At 44.1% G+C, this 16,975-nt stretch overlaps 1 protein-coding gene across 3 annotated transcripts in view; it reads right to left on the reverse strand.

The window, feature by feature from the left end:
• B3GALNT2 (beta-1,3-N-acetylgalactosaminyltransferase 2) overlaps positions 1 to 12,992 on the reverse strand; it is a 32,086-nt gene extending 19,094 nt beyond the window's left edge. Inside the window, exons 1-3 of one of the 3 annotated variants that reach the window (XM_083830076.1) lie at positions 12,745 to 12,992; positions 2,270 to 2,417; positions 877 to 977 (exon numbers count right to left, since the gene is read on the reverse strand). In XM_083830076.1, the coding sequence (XP_083686202.1) occupies positions 877 to 977; positions 2,270 to 2,417; positions 12,745 to 12,847 (352 nt within the window). In that variant the 5' untranslated portion in view covers positions 12,848 to 12,992. The remainder of the gene's footprint in view (positions 1 to 876; positions 978 to 2,269; positions 2,418 to 12,744) is intronic. The other 2 variants (XM_083830077.1, XM_083830075.1) reach the window with 2 other exon arrangements.
• Positions 12,993 to 16,975: the final 3,983 nt, after the last annotated feature.

The following is a 16,975-nucleotide window of genomic DNA, read 5'->3' on the forward strand; positions in this document are numbered from 1 at the left end:
TCCACAGAGAGAAGACTAGAAACACAATAAATCCACAGAGGGAAGACAAAAATTCTATTTGATTGCATGAATTTCTGTATATTAATATATTAAAATAACTACATACCAAAACGGCATACACCTCCACCTTATTTGGCTGCCTGTTTTTTGGCATTATGCCCTCCCCTAAGCCCTGAGGTACGGTTTATTCTCAGGAGGTTGGCTAAGCAGTGGCTGTTGCCATTCAAAGACAAAGTAGCGGATGTTTCATGTTACTGTAAATCCTGGCTTAAGGGCTAGACAGTCCCTAGTTAACTCTTAATTAAAGAGCAAAAATAAATTTGGGAAAAAAAAAAGGTGACAGGAATAAATTTATAGTTTTAGTTCAGGTGTTTTTGTAAGGCAGCATTTCATTTTTCCCCATTGTACTTTACCTAATTGTTCCCGTTCTACAGCAAGATCTGGAAAATCTGTCAGCCAGACTTGATGAAAACTCGATTCACCAACACAAAAGTTCGTCTGACACTCAGGACCCCTTTCCCAGCCGTGCTACTCTGTTCATATATGTTACTGGACTGGGTAATTCCAGCTCTCCCCAGCTTCTTTTTACACAGGGATAACAGTAGAAACATATACTGCATGGGAGACCATTCCTTGACACAAGGAGAATGCAAATTCATTAGAATTCAATGGCCTCCCCTTCAGACCCTGAAAGGTCTCTCCTTTTCACACCCATACTTGGCTCTTTCAGGAACGTTACACAACTGTCATGACAGCAAGTTCTAGGTGAAGTTCATTTTCAAGACTAGCTCTCTCAGTTAAGCACACCAAATTACTCTCATAGAAGGTTACTAGTTGTAGTTCAGACCACCGGATTTTAAAAGTTAGCTTCTGTACCTGGGTTACTGATGTTCAGAAGTTTGCAGGAATAGGGGTCTTCTCTGTCCTCCACTGGCACAGCACAACCACGCGCACCTATTATAAACTTCACAAGGACACTAAAATAATTTGGTTTTATTAACACCAGTTCTCTTCCCTCCTCCCTCCACCCGCAGTAAACTTATTTCATCACAATGGCATGTCTTTCACAGGATTAAGATTTTGAACTCCTTAAAATCAGCAGTGAGGGTCTCTATGCAGAGCAACCACACGCACCCCTGCATGGGGGCTCAATTCCAAACCCACATGAGCCTTTCACACCTTTTACATGAGGGCACAGGAATACCAGCAACGGGATTCAAGACAGACAATACAGTAAGAAGAGAAAGTCCTGTCTTTCCCTGCCTCGTTCTGTTACTTAATTCAAATCTGGTTAAATATTCTGCATTCAAAAGGCAATAAATGAGGTAATACTAAAAAAGACACGATAGCACCAAGGGAGGGACAGGGACTCCAGAGTACTCGCTACAATGAAATGTCTCAGCTTTGGGTTGTAGTTGAACAACAGGTTGCTCCTTACAGCCCCGGTGCTGCATTCAGGAGACACCTTATGCCTCCACCTTAGCATCCACCTTAGCCTAGTCTTTCAATTACCAGCTAAATATCAAATTCCTCAAATTCCACATAGGCTATGAAAGATCACGTTTTTAGATGACTGAAGCAGCCGTGCTTCACTCCAAACCGCACATTGACACCGAATTTGTGAACAGTAAATGGCTTTCAGTGCAAGGCAGGTACCAAGAGGTGAGGCCTATCGAGATGACAACGTTTACGGGAACGAACTGCAGCAGAACTTCCTCAGCAGAAAGAGACCGACTGGTCTGCAGACTGCCAGGTCTACGCAAGCAACGAGGAAGGGTTCTGCTGGTCACTCACACTGCAGCTATTTGGGATACCTGGTTCAGTGGGAAATAAACTGAAACTCTACAGCTGAAGCTGTTGCAAAAGATTTTGTGGTTCTCTCACCAAATACGACCCTGCTTGCTTCAAGTATCCTGAATTACTAAGTATTTTGAAGCATACACTGCAACACAAAATAGGGAGTCCTACACATCACTAATGAATAATGGCAATTCATTGCAAGAACAAATAGCAGCAAGCAGTTGAACAGTTAGAAGTTTCTGAATACAGTTGAACAATTAAAATTACTTCTATAAAAAATATTTCCAGCCCAGAATAAGGAGTTTTATTTAGAACTAAGCAGATTTAAAAAACGATCAGAGCATAAAATGTTCACAAATGAAGCAAAGAAAAAAAGAAATACTTTCCAAAAAATTATTAAATCAAGATATTTGTGCATTATATTCTTTTCTCCTCAAAGCCCCAAAAAATACAAAACACTAAAGATTACCGTTGGCTTAGTGCAGGATGTCGTTTCAAGTGCTTGAACCAAGTGTTCCTTATAACACTGCGCAGTTCATGATTGTGTCGGGCTGACAAAACACCTACAACAACATCATAATGTTTCAACTTCCACTGAGGAAAGAAGGCCAGTGGACCTAGAAGTATAAAGTGACAACAGATTTATTACATGCACACATTACCACAAGTCTGAGTTGCAAGCAAGAATTAAAATACACATCAAAAGTAAGAGGAGCGGGTACCTGGAACACCGAAAAACAAGAGGTAGAATTACTATTGCATTCTTGGTTCAGAATCAGGAAAACATTTTCAACACATCAAAACCTTCCCGAGCAATCTGAGAAAACTCTACTGCAATGAACTAAACGAGTCACTGCAGGAAAACAAAACCTAGAAAGCGTCACACACAAAGCAGGCAAGAATGTAAGCCTTGGTTTTCATTGACACCATTCTTTAAGCACTTGCCTGCCTGTTGTCTGAGCAAACTGCCCCCTGAGAAATTGCTCTTGCTCTTTTTCCTCAAGCCATCGGAAACCTTATAGGCAAGACACAAGGTCCTGCTGTCCGCTCTGCAAAAAAGAGATTTCAGACCTTCTGCTTGTTTGTTGATACCTCCTGCAGCACCATTCGTCCTAAAGTCTGGGGGCTTGGCATTGCTGGTACCAGGCCCTCACTGTTACAACTCACCATTATTCTATCTTGAAAAAAATATTTAAATAAAGCCCATCAGACTCAGAAATACACCAATTTTCCCTCCATTTCTTCTTAAAGCTGCTGGACCCCCCTGCTTCACCATTTCACTCTTGTATGTTAAGGTCAATCGCTCCTAGCCTTCTGAAGCTGCACACCACTCTGCCTTCACGCAGGGTATTACATCCCTACACAGAGGAATGCTCTGGCTTTAGTCATAGCTGGGTGTCACAGCCAATTCTTGTAATCCATGATTTAGCCTGTGCTGTTTTAATTTAGAGATCACGAAAGCTGGACTTGCTTTAAAGCAAGACTGTCACTAGATAGAAACCTGAGGAGCTGTGACTTGGCGCCTGCGAACAGCCTGGCGAGTAGCTGAAGTGAATCTGCATAGTTCAATTTGTCCGACACTCTGGAGTTAAGAGGAGGATTTATATTTAGCTCTAGCAAAACATTGCTTTCATCTCATCTCACTAAACTTATTTTTCATTAGGCAGCAGATAAAGAAAACAAATGTAAATGCGAAGGTCCTCTAAACTACCGCATACAGCACAGACGAGATTTTTTTTTCTAATCTAATTTTAAAGAGACCAAAAATATTTCCAAGTCTGTATTGTGTACTCCCACTAGAAAGTGAGTTATTATCCAGATTCCACTTTCTGTGCCAGCTTCCACTTTCTCCACTTTGAAAGGGGGAAGATGGATGGGTCTCGTTACAGGGCCCCGCAGCTCCGTCAGGAGATCCACGCCGCAGCTCGTCCGGCCTCAGAGCCTGCCTCCAGCCTGCACTGCAGCCCCAAGAGGCCTCGTCCTGCGCTGAATCCACATCAAGAGACCTCGGAGGAACATCTTTTAGCTCTAGGGCTTATTGAGAATGGCTTGCACCCAACTCCCCAGACCCAAGGCCAAGCAAAACAGTGCTCTGCCACCGGTTCTCAGGAGGGAACAAGAGCAGGGCAAGCAGGGAGTGATGTTTCCAGAGGCAAACCTTTCCCAGTCTATTTCCCACTAAGTACTTAGTTCTAAGCATGTAGACACTGATTTTCAGGAAAAAAAGGTTTAAGTTCCATAATTATTTAAAGGAATCTGTACTGACATGTACAAGCTTATTGATAACTTAAGCTGCACATTAACCTATAAAGCGAACTATACATCGGCTTATGCTCAAAAGGAATTAAAACCCAGGCAGTAGGCCACTATTTCCATTCTTCAGTACCAGTTTTCACTGAAGTCAATTGTTATCTCTCTTATAAAAAGAACGGATTGAATTGGTGGCAAGGTTCGGGAATATGATTTGTTTGCTGATATTGCTCTATAAAACATCTGAAGAAACTTGTGAATTGAACACATCATTCAATCCGAACACAATTTAGCCTTCCAGTGTGCTGGTAAGTACCGACTACCCAGAGCCTCTGCATGTCTTCAGAGGCCACTATATATTGAAGATCTGCCAGGACTCCACAGCAGAGGTATATGATACAGCCACACATTTGTAAGACTACAACATTATAACAAATTCTCCTATAGTCTCATAGCTCTTTCTCACACACCCCATTTCTTTCTAGGCTCTCCTTCCGTCCTTTGATTATTCTTCAAACTGCCTCTGCAGCCTTAGCTGCAAGCTCTCCGATATAAACCTCAGGAGGACTAACATGTTTGTAGACTGCATATTAGGCATGGTTTACACAGATTCGTTCTTTAAAATATCACTTATAATTCAAAGCAGAGCAATTTCATTAAACTAAAATTTAAGAAAAACAAAACTATGAGCAGAGGTCTGTAGGTTGACTGGACTCTGAATACCATAAGTTGGCTTAAATCAATTTAAAAAAAAATAGCTACTTGAATAAAAAAATTGTACTTTCACTCAGTTTATATTTTAAAATGAGTGAAGCTTTTTCTGAGGAACCATTCATGTGGAAACAGCATTAATGTAACAGATGCTTCAGAATTAATACCCTACTGCTATTAGAACAGACAGCTTTCTCTTGTTTTAGGCCATCTTCAGCCTTAGTAAGGTAGCATTACAGCAATCCATACTCAGAAGATTGTCTTTTCTGTCCCACAGGTTATGCCATTTTACTTTTAATACCTTTGAAAATGGAAAAAAGAAAAACAAGAAAGAAAGCAAGACAGATTACTTTTGCAAAAATCTGACGAATAAGCTCCCAACTTGTTAGCAGAGGTTTCTACTTCTGACTGAAAAGCAGTAATAACACTTGTTAAACTTTCAGGAAAACAGATTGAGATGTCTCTCTCTTGAACTAGTACTATCAAAAAAGAGGGAGACAGTCGGAGACAAAGGAATAAAAGGAGGAGGCTATTATTCACTTATAAAGACAATTCAGATATGTGCATGTACATGATCTGATGTAGCAGAAGTTTAGAGAACATGCTGACCTCCAAGTCAATAGTAACAAAGTATTTATACAAGCAATCAATACTTGCCACTGGGGACCAAGGTGAATTATCACATATTATATTCTCATGCATTCTTAGACCAACATTTTAAATGATAATAATAGGCTTAATATATATATATACAAAATACATTGCTCTTAACCTAGCACTGATTGTGCAAAATTACAAGGGGTAATGACTTTAAACTAAAAGAGGGGAGATTTACATCAGATGTTAGTAGGAAATTCCTCATTCAGAGGGTGGTGAGGCACTGGCACAGGCTGCCCAGAGAAGCTGTGGGTGCCCCATCGCTGGAAGTGCTCAAGACCAGGTTGGATGAGGCCCTGGGCAACCTGATCTAGTGGGTGGCATCCCTGCTCATGGCAGGGGGGCTGGAACTGGATGATCTTTGAGGTCCCTTCCAACCCAAGCCATTCTGAGATTCTATGATAATTAAGCCTTTAATATTTCCAGTTCCAAAAGCAAAGGAAAACCTGTGAATTTTGTGGTTTCTGAAGATGTGGGAAGCAGGTCACCAGAAGCCTAAACCCAGCTATGCTATTAGCTTTCTGCATGATCCAGTGTATGTCTCTTCCCCCTTCTGTTGTTCACACTTTCCATTTGCTTAACAGAGAAAGTACCTTACAGGGATGTGGCCACTAGCTTACTAACTGTGAAAAGCTATATAGGAAAAAACAAAACAACAACAACAAAAATTGGGTATCACATTCCTTGAGAAATCCTAGATGTGTCTTTAACTGAAGGGATGCAGAAGGAGGAGAAACATTTCCGATTAAAAGGCCATGCTACCATTAGTTGCCTTGCTTTTGAATTCTTATTGTCTTAAAGCTGCATCTCAGATGCATCAAGCAGCCCAAGACTTCTCTGTGGAGCGTATGTAGCCAAATGGCAATGCCTACCCCACACCGGGTGCTGCATCTGGCACAAACAGCTTTCACTTTGCTCTTTTGCTTAAGCTGGTTACCCCACAGCAAAGACTACAAAAACAGGAATGGAGGCAGCCCCCTCTCAGCTGCTGAGATCCACTTACAAATGGATCTTGACAAATTAGAGAGCTGGGCAATCACCAACCACAAGACATTTAACAAGAGCAAGTGCTGGATTCTGCACCTGGGATGGGGCAACCCTGGCTGTATGTACAGACTGGAGGAGAAGAGGCTGGAGAGCAGCCCCGCAGAAAGGGAGATGGGGGTTCTGGTGGACAGCAAGGCAGGGAGGTGGGTAGGGGAGGCCTCATGGCGGCCTGCAGCTCCCTCACGAGGGGAGCGGAGGGGCAGGCGCTGAGCTCTGCTCTCTGGGGACAGCGACAGGACCCGAGGGAACGGCATGGGGCTGGGACAGGGGAGGGTCAGGCTGGGGGTTAGGGAAAGGTTCTGCACCCAGAGGGTGGTCGGGCACTGGGACAGGCTCCCCAGGGCAGTGGTCACGGCACCGAGCCTGACAGAGTTCAAGAAGCCTTTGGACAAGGCTCTCAGACATCTGACTTTTGGGTGGTCCTTTGGGGACCCAGGAGTTGGACTCAATGACCCTTGTGGGTCCCTTCCAGCTTGGGATATTCTCTGCTCCTATGATTTAATTCTGCACAGCAACCATAATGAGTATTTCTGTCAGCACCAGGACTGGCAGAAGTCCCATCTGCCAGCCTTGTATCAGATGGTTAATCAGCTCTTACTGAAGCTTTCCTTAGGCTGGGGTATTTGTAAGGACACGCTCCCGTACAATTCTCTGATGTCTGACCACACATGTATTTCTATTAGCGCAGTTGTTCACCTCAGCATGACCTACCATAAGCTTTCACAGGATTTTTAGTCAACAATTTTCACGAAACCAGGGGAAAACGCGTCTTTGGGACCTCCACCTGTCTGTCAAGCTTGACAAAGAACTACCAACTAATTAAAGTCAGGGAGAGACACAGGAAGGGGTAAATAAATGCATACAGAGAGCACAAAGCTGTGCCCTTGGAGGACAAGACTAAAGACACAGAAGTTTGTCTCCTGCGGAGTTGACCACGGTAAGAGATCCCTCCTGGCAGGCAGTCTGCTGGCCCTAATCAGATTTTAACCACCTCAACCGCTGTCAAAGGCTCCAGAAGTTTTTCAAAATCCCAAACTACAAATATTAGCATGCATCTCTCCTTCCTGTGAGACTGACTCTCAAGTAAAATGTCAAGTCAAGCTGTTAATTATATTTACTGCCATTAGAAGGAGATGAAAAGATTGAGAGATCATTTAGCTTGATTTTGTCAATAAACAAAGTAAATGTGATCTTGCTGCACATATCTCCATTGATGAGTCCCCTAACAACTACTAAATCTGCCAGGTGTTTTCAGTCAAGTCTGACAAATAGCACAGGCCCCGAAGTGTTTCAGTTCCTACATGTTTCATGGAACCAGACTGGATAGCAAAGGGACTCCTTGTTGGTGCTTCCACTGAAAGACACGGCCGTGTAGGCTTCCTTGTACTATCAGGCACCAGAAAACCTCCAGCAGCAACTGCTAGAATAAGAGAGCTCCACAAAAAGCTGGGTTTTGTATCTTCTGCTAAGCATGCAGCTATTCTCTTTTTAAAAAAACAATTAATGGAATTAAGTAGGCCAGTCAGAAGTTATTAAGAATATTCTAAACTAAGCCACTTCACAAAATAAGACTAAAAAGGACCCCACACACCAAACCCACATATTCCAGGTGTTATCTCTGCCTATTCTTATGACTTTGCAACCATATCCCTGTTTTTAAATGCCTTTCTCTTCTGTGCTGCTTTGTAAAAGGTCCAAACAAACACGGAGGAAGGAATTAACTGAATATAAAGAAGGTTTGTATTCACAGAGTGCTGACACATGCAGAAAAAGAACAAACCAAAGAGCAAAAGCAGCTCTCCCCCCAACTCTAATCTTCTTCACTTGAAGTAATCTGCTATAGCTCATCTGCATTACAGGTTCCTGTGCAAGCAGAGCTACATGACCTCACTGCAGGACCTACTTTATACCACAGCTAAAAATCAACAAGATGTGCACCCCGGTTGCTGCAGGAGCACAGTGCTCCTTGACACAGACAAGCCTTTAGACAAGCTTTTAAGCAAGCTTTACAGAAACCTCTGTAGGCAGAAGATTTATTTTTTTTTACATCAACAGCATTCCCTTAAGGAAATAGAACAGCGGGGTCCTTCAAAGTTGGAAAGCAGCAGTAGTAATACTGGCTGGATGACGGTGCTCTAAACAACATTAATGATATAGCACTTGCACACTTCCAGACAAATCTGGGAACAATGTGCCAAGCATCAGAAGTGTAGATGCAAAAGGAACAAAGCAAATCCTTTTTTCAACACCTAAACTGATGTGCATCTTCTGGAAGCACAACACCTTTATCTTTGAAAAGTAAATTAGCAATCTTTGGTGACATGGAACAAAAGCCTGCTCCCAGAGAAAGCTGCTTGCCCCCTTCTGGCTGTTCTAGTCAGTGGGCAATTTAGAAGAGAATGGGTAAAGACCTTCCTTCAGTCACAAGCCTCGCTGCCCAGCTCTGGCAGAACCTGGACTCTTTGGCCCTTGCTTCAATGCCAAAATGCATTAAAAAATACAGCTCCAATGTTGTTCATCAGTAGTTTGCAATGCATCAGGCAGAATAACTGCAAGTTGAAAAAAATCCCAAGTCAGTTGCCAAATATTGGATTTTTGTCAACTATTTCAGGCCCATCAAAGGTGAGGGACTTGTTTCTGTTTGGGATGGTCCATCCCTGCAGAACAACGTTCTAGTAAGATCTTATTGATCAAGGCTGGGGAACAACTTGCATTTTAGGCAGAACTGCACAGCTGCTGCCACTGCCAAACGTGACCTGTTGCCAGCAGGTTTCAGTTTCCAAGGCCATCACACTAATTAGTCTTAGCATGCCTACAAAAGATGAAATACCTTAATGACCAAGCAATGTACAAACTGTATATTGGCAGACAGGGTCATAACAGATCTCAAGAACACCTTAAGAAAGTATGACTTTTTGGCAGAAATTCTCCTTGTGGAGCTAAGTATTATTCATAGCCTCAGGGGTTGTTTCTACATTTTGTTGTCTTAGTACTGAAAAGCCAAAAGCAGGTTAAGCTCTCCCTCCTCTCTCACGTACGCAGGTTAGTCCATGCAGGACACAGCCCTAATTCTGCAAGGTAAATCACTAAATGCCAGCCTCACCAACCCTGTATGCGGTTCCATTAGGCCAGTGCTGGAGAAAGTACGTGCTGAACCACAGGACAACAGATGGCACACAAGCAGTTTCTAGAAAATGGCATTTCTTAATCTGTTCCATAATTATTCAGACTGACTCTTAACATAACCAAAAGGGTCAAGTTTTAGCTGCCGCACACCCTCAGAAATATAACAGGAATTATGTTTGAAAGGGCATTACCCTCAGCAGAGAAGTAGCACATTATATTGAGTGTGTGGGGCTTTTGATTAGGTACAGTAACTGAAGCCCTACAATTCATAATTTCCTACTCAGTACGACTCACACCATCAATTAAAACCTACAATTAGCAATGAAGCAATAAATCCACATGGAGTGCGAAAAGCAGGTCTGTCTGTTCTTTCTCAAGTTTCTGAGGTCATTTTATAATTAGCTTTTATCTAAGATTTTTACAAAAATTAACTAAAGCTTCCTACCCACGAACTTCCTTTGGATAGCACCTGTTTGTAACCAGTTAGACTTCAATTAAACCTAAAAGCATGTTCTTGCACAAGTCTTGCTCAGAAGTGTGAATTACAGTCCCATTAGCTGATAAATAAAAAGAGAGCAGAGAGCCACCGAAGTCAGGACACCAAGGCAACGGTCAGTGCCTTTGGTCTCAGAACCGATCCTATTTATTTTCCCAGTTAATGAGCACGGCGTACACGAAGTATACTGTCTTCTGTGACACCAAGGTGAAAGTCATCATGAACACAGAGGAAGTCTGAACACCACACAGTGAGAGATAGATGGATGACTCCAAGGGCCAAAGCATGCAGGCAGGCCTTTCAGATGGGGCAGTCAGGAAAAGGGTTTTATTAAAGGAGGCACTTCCAGGAGGAGGAGAAGCAGTAGAAGGAATGAGCAGAGACTGGAATATGAATTATTGTCTATAGATCAGGTGACTTTAGATGTAAACAACAAGAATTCACTGCTACGACGACTAGAAGCAGAAAGCCTATTTTACCAGTAGAAATTATAAGTACCTGGCTTATCCAGCTTAGGAAAACAAAGACTTAAAACAGGTACCTTTGCTCTCTGTGGTTGCACGATAAGACGTGTAGTTGAAGGAGGAGAAAGACCCTTGCAGCTGAAAGGCTTAAGCACAGAAGGGCATAAACCAATTACAAGCAAGTTTAGGCCAGAAATGAGGAAACATTTCTAAGTAGGACCATAAGCTTCTGGAACAGCCCCTTCCAAAGAACACTTGAATCCGAGTGAACAAATAAAAAGCAACTTCGACACTTCACTAAATAAATATAGGCTGCCTAGCTGCCATTTTAAGGCAAAGATCGAGAGTTGCTTATTAGAAAGGGTGAGCTGAATTGACAATTTTGATGTCTATTCCAATCTTGTGTTAATAAGTTGAACGTGTCGAGGTAAATAATCATTAAACGGGTTGTCAGCTTCTTAATAGCAATTTCCATTCTGTGCGTGTGTGCAATAATTATTGAGAGTGGAATTATACTTCTTAAAAAAAAAAAAAGAGATGTACTATTGCTTTTGACCTATGCTGGTAGCTGTTTTTGCAACTGTTGAGACACAGGCAAATGACATATGAGGTGTACACAAATAATGCATTTTTATGCCACTGCTACTGTGAAACACTGTCCTGTGATCAAATTGAATTCTTATTCATACCAGTGACTGCAGGCAGTATGTAATAAAGAACAACTGCAGTAGGAAAAAAGAAAAAGAAAGATCAAGAAAGTCAATAATGAAACATGCCTGGCTTTATCAGGTAATTCCCGATCTTCTTAAATAGTCTCAAATTCAAGAAGTATTTTAATAAATAGGGACATCTCACTCTTGTATACTCATTTATTAATGTTCCTAAAACACTCTGAATAGTAAAAAATATAGTACAGAAGACATCAGAGATAAAAGAGGTCCCTTAGCTCATCCTCCTTTCTTCTGCCAAGGCAGCCATACCTGCAGCTTGTACACTTCGCAGTGTTTTGTGAGGACTCAGGGCAGACTCTTCCTTAAATTATAATGCGAAGATCGAGTCTATGGAGAGACAGCTCATGTATCATCTTGAGCATTTTCCTATGGATGATGGAAGTTCTATTTTTATACAAAGCATCAGTTTGTCTCTCCTCGGTGTCAATACATTGCTCAATAGGCTACAACTCAATAACCCTTGCACAACCAAAATGTACGCTTACTTTTACTCTATTAAAAATGTACTTTTAAAAAAAATAATAATATAGTTGTCATTATTGAGTTCAACATAGTTTCACAGTAACAAGCAAAAACTCCAATAACAAGTGCAGGTAACAGTGAATCCCTGAGGAGTAAAGCTCCTTCCCCGCTTCCCCAACCGAGAAACTTCTGGATTTTCTTATAAATCTCAGCAGAAAATGCCATCGTGAGACTCAGTGTTGCCGATTCCAACTCCAGACCAACGCACCGAAGTTAGAAAGGCAGCACCACGGAGGAAGGACAAGAGGGCAGTCCACACAACCCAAAGGCACTCGCTCGGGGCTCCGAACAACTCCGGCTCTTTCAGGATCCGAGTGCCACGCCACTCATCTGCTAGATGGCCACAACACAGAGCGACACCTGCGCAGCCCCGCAGCCCTTGGGCTCCCCACATCCCCCGGCCTTGCCCCTTTGCCGATCACCACTGGAAACCAGCAGACAGGCTCCTGCTCGCTCGCAGCTGACGCTGTGCCGGGAGCAGAAGTGGCCCTGGTGCGTGGCTTTGTTACTGAACGGGCTGCCGGGCCCCTGCACAGAGCCCTAGGCAGACCTCAAAAAAAAAAAAGAAAAAGAAAAAAAAGAACCCAGTATTCCCCCACCGGGTTCCAGGCACCCTGTAAAAAGAGCCCCTCGGTGTCCCCAGACGGCATCCCCGGGCGCCTGACCGAAGTTTCTCTCCCAGCTCGTTTCCCACACTCGCGCGGACTCGCGGCCCGAAGCGCAGGAGCCGCGTCACGCAGCGCCCAGCCCCGGCCTCGGGGCTCTGGTCCCGCTGGGGCCGGACCGCGCCCGCCTTGGGGCCGGGGTCCCCCCCGCCGCTCCCCCTTTGAGATCAGCCCAATTTCAGCCCCCGGGCGCCCCGCTCGCTGCCTACCCCCCCCCCCCCCCCCGCAGCCCGTTAACCGGCCGCAGCCCCGTCCCCTCGCCGCCCCTTCCCTACCTGCCGCCTGCCTCCCGGGGCCGCCGGGGCAGCCGAGCAGCAGCCAGAGGTGCAGCGCGACCCCGACCGCACAGGGGCACAGCAGCACCAGCCAGTTTCGCATTGGCCGCCGCCGCCGCCTCCTCCTCCGCCGCCGCCGGCCCCTTCCCCTCCGCGCCGGCCTCTCCCGGCGCCGCCGGGGCTCCGGGCAGGCTCGGCCGAGCGCGGCTCCTCCCTGCTCGGCCGGGCAGGGCCGGGCCGGGCCGGGCCGGGCGGCGCTGCCCCGCGGCCGCCGGGAGCTGCAGTCCCGCCCCGGCCCCAGCGGGCGGCGGCGGCGGGGGCGGCGGCGGCGGCCGCCTACAGCCCCCACAATGCCGCGGGGCGGCCCCGGGAGGCCGAGGGGAGCGGGGCCGGGGCCGCCGCGCACGGCGGGGCCGCTCCGGGGGGGAGGTGCCGGGGGAGGTGCCCTCAGCGCCCCGCTCCGCGCTGCGGCTCTGAGCGTGGCACCGGGACGCAAAAGGAGCGGCGATGCGAGATAGTTGTGTGACGGCGCCGAGGAGGGGCAGCCTGAGGGTGCTTGGACCCTTCCAGGCTGATCCCGTCCTGTCACCGTCCGCTGGGCACCCTCACGCCCCCCTGCCGGCCCCCGCGGCCATCCCAGCGGGGACACCCTCTGCTTCTGGGGAGGAGAGAGTGGGGATGGACACTGTAGGTGTTCCAAGCTCCCAGAGTGACTGACTCCGTTTTAGCTCAGCATCTGGTCATCCCTTGGTGGCAGCTGGGTCCTGCCATGCTGTTGATTGTGTGGCCGAGCAGCCTCGAGGTCCTGCAGGACGGTCACAGCTCTACGAATGACTTCTGGCTGTGCTTGGACCATAAGGGGCTCAGCAGAGGCTTAAAGCTCTTCATGATTTTCATTCCTGCACCCAGCATAGCTCAGAAAAACTAGGAAAACAACCTTCCCGGTTATTTTTTGTTTGTGGAACACAGTTATCTGCAGCATGTCCCTCATTATCTGCAGCATGTCCCTCTCAAGAAGTTATGCTGTAATAACAAAATCGCTTTCCAGAACAATCCTTTAATAATCCAATAATGGCAAGAGAGTGCTTCACTTTGGCGAAGAACAGCATCGACATTAACAGCACTCAAGCACAGTTGTGCTTCTGAGTGGAATATTTTATTCCAGCAAGGAATATGTTAGTTGGCTAAAGTCTCCTGGGAGATTTTAGACCATCAAGGTGTCATTACTGCGACAGGACGATGGCCAAGAAGTGATGGTAACATTCATATTCCTGAGAAAGTGTGTTAGGAGATGTTAACAGTCCAAGATCAGTCTTGCCTCTTACCTTCAACCACCACTTTCTGAAGTTGGATAGCTGGACTGAACAGCCAAGAGGGTAACCGTCTGCAGAACATCACTCTGGTTAAATAGATTTCGATAATATGAGATGAAGGAGAACACGAGTTTATTGGCGCTTTAAGAAAGTATTTGTCTCTGTGGCCCTTTTGAACACAAATAGCAAAGACAAATGTTTCCTTGTCCTTGTGCAGAGTGAATCTACCTGAAAAAGTGATGTGGATAAATAAGCTTCTCAGAAGTTAAAGCATAAACTGGAAGTTATTGTGTAACAGCTGAAAGGCTTAAATTAACGCTTGCTGATGGTATTCTAGCAGAAACACATAATCTAGTAATAGAACTGTATGAAGTATAATTAAAAGAAAGGATTGAGTTTTTAGGAAAAGAAGACTAATTCTGTTTTTGAAAATCCTCAAGCTGTGGAAATGATTGGAAATGCTTAAAGTCCTTTTGCGCAGCTTAATTAAAATTCATTCTTCAACTGGAGTGAGATATTGGAAGGAAAATCAATGACTTCAACCGACATACATTGGGTTTAAACTGAAAAAAAATAATAAAAAGTGTTGGAAATACATCAGCTTTATTTTGTTTGCATACGTGAGCGTGTTTAATATGCATTTGAGTGTATATTTGTCAGGAAATAATAGTACTAGGAAAAGTATATTACACAAATTTGCCATTTGGTATTAATCACTATTTACACTTCACTTGCCTGTCAGCAGGGTCAGCTGCAGAAATAAAAACCGGTGCAACTGCTAATATTCCTATACCTTTGCCTGTTTTCCTTGTACTTAATGTTAGGTTCCCTCACATCAGTTCACTCCAGACCAGGCAAACTGATGTGGAGCTAATTTATAAACCTGTCCAGGAGTGATACTTACCTGCAGACAAAACAGAGGACTCAATTCCTTAATACCTTGCTTTATATACAAGAATATACCAACAATGTGTCATTTACTCAAAAATATACCACTTTCATTCTGTGCCTTCTGGGCAGACTTACTCTTCTAATGTTACAGACTCAGGTTGTCCCTCTGGCACACAAAGGCATGACGTGTTGGGCACTAGAGCTGGAGAGTGGAGACAGAAATTTCTTTCATGAATACTGGAACCAAAGTTATGTAGCAGAGTTAGCCAGTCTGTAGCATTCAGTTTTTTAATGATTGTGGTCCTAATTATTGCCCTGAGCAGGCAATAATTCTCATAACCTAAGCAGATTCACCATGTGTATTGAAGAATTATAAATCTTTTTCTTTCCTTCCTTAGGATCTCTAAAATAAACAGATTTTGCTTATTTTCCCAGATGGAAGAGATGTTTCCCTGCCTCCCCTTTCACTTTCTGATCAGGATAAAGAACAGACACAGGCAAGTCCTTAGACTCCTCAGCTTGTGCTATTAATGCAGTCAGTATCTTTGGGGTCTCCTGAGGACAGACAAAGGAACTCCTGTGACAACTGAGCTCTGGAAAGCAGGCTGTCTTTCTGCAGGGCCTGCCAGCTCATATAATTAGCAGCAGCAAAGCAAAGTCAACAGTATGTGACCAGGCAACTCTAAGTACCATGATGGACAGGTATGAAAAGCGACATGATTAGAAAGCTTTGGACAGCACACAGTGTGCAACTGATGTGGTATCAGGCCTGTACTTATTTGTACACTGGATAGAAGCAAGAATCTAACAGGGTTTTGCCCAGGGCTATTTTCCTTAATAGTCTCCTAAGGGAGACTTACTAGACACTTAAAAAAAAAATCCAGATACGTTTCTGACTACTGATTCTACTCTGTGCTCCTTTATTAAGAGATTCAAAGAGCTAAAAAGGTAAAAAAAAAGTCAGGATTTCCTTTACAGAAACCATATTGACCAGACTCTTTCCACAGTGGTGGCGAAATGCTTCAGGGCCTGGCTGTAATAGAACTAAATCTTGCAATCCCTTCATGCCGGTTGATAATAGCCTGTAGTTAGGATCTGTAAGAATCACCAGAACTAGAGCAGTGTGGAGTGTCATGAGTTGCACTGTTTTTGTTTTGTTGTTTTTTTAAGGCTGCCCAGTGATTCCCAATTGAAGAATGAACTTTCTTGAAGCTATTCCACACTGTAGCTGTTTGGGTTGAAGGTTGTGGTGACAATGACCTGTTTCACATGGAAGTGTTTGGTAAGTTTCAGCTAAAATAATTTAATAATTTCTAAAAAATTAAGGATGTTACCTAAGAACATCAATAAAATAAAAAAGTACTCGTTTCCTATGAAATTGTCTATTATTTTGCGTGCCCCCTTTTTTAGTGGTTAGCATCCTTGTGTCCATTTATAGCAGTCCCTTTAAGCTTTGCTGATTTATGTCAGCAGAAGAGTGTTGTAACTTCTCTTCTTTCCTGATGTTTTCTATGCAGAACTTTTAACCATTTTGGCAAATGGATCTCATTTGTGGCAGGAGCCACAGTTTAGACCAACTTCTCTGAGGTCCAAGAATATTCTGTAGGGTCTTCCTTTCACTGGCATTGCAAGAACCTGGCAACCAAAACAGCTCTCGCATTATATTCAAAGACGTTCCAGCTATCCTCATCTCACTTCACTTTATGGAAAGGTGCAGCTTTACATTTCATTTCCTCTCACAAAGTGGTCTCATGAGCATCCTAGTGGATGACCAAGTCACCATGCGTTATTATAGAGAGGGATAAATTAGAATATCCTTGTCATCTTTTGAAAAGAAGAGGCTGGTCAGTTTGATTTTGTTTATCGGGCCCAGCCTAACCTGCACAAGAATTCATAACTACCATACAAAATTGTCTCACAGGACATCACAGTTATCCAAACTTATCAATACAGCAATGATAATTTTCGCATTCTTAGTTGACTCCTTGTCATGATCATGACAATCAAAAATAGAAATGGACTCAAAA

Source organism: Anser anser (assembly GCF_964211835.1).
Source record: "Anser anser genome assembly, chromosome: 3".
NCBI classification, from domain to species: Eukaryota; Metazoa; Chordata; class Aves; order Anseriformes; family Anatidae; genus Anser; species Anser anser.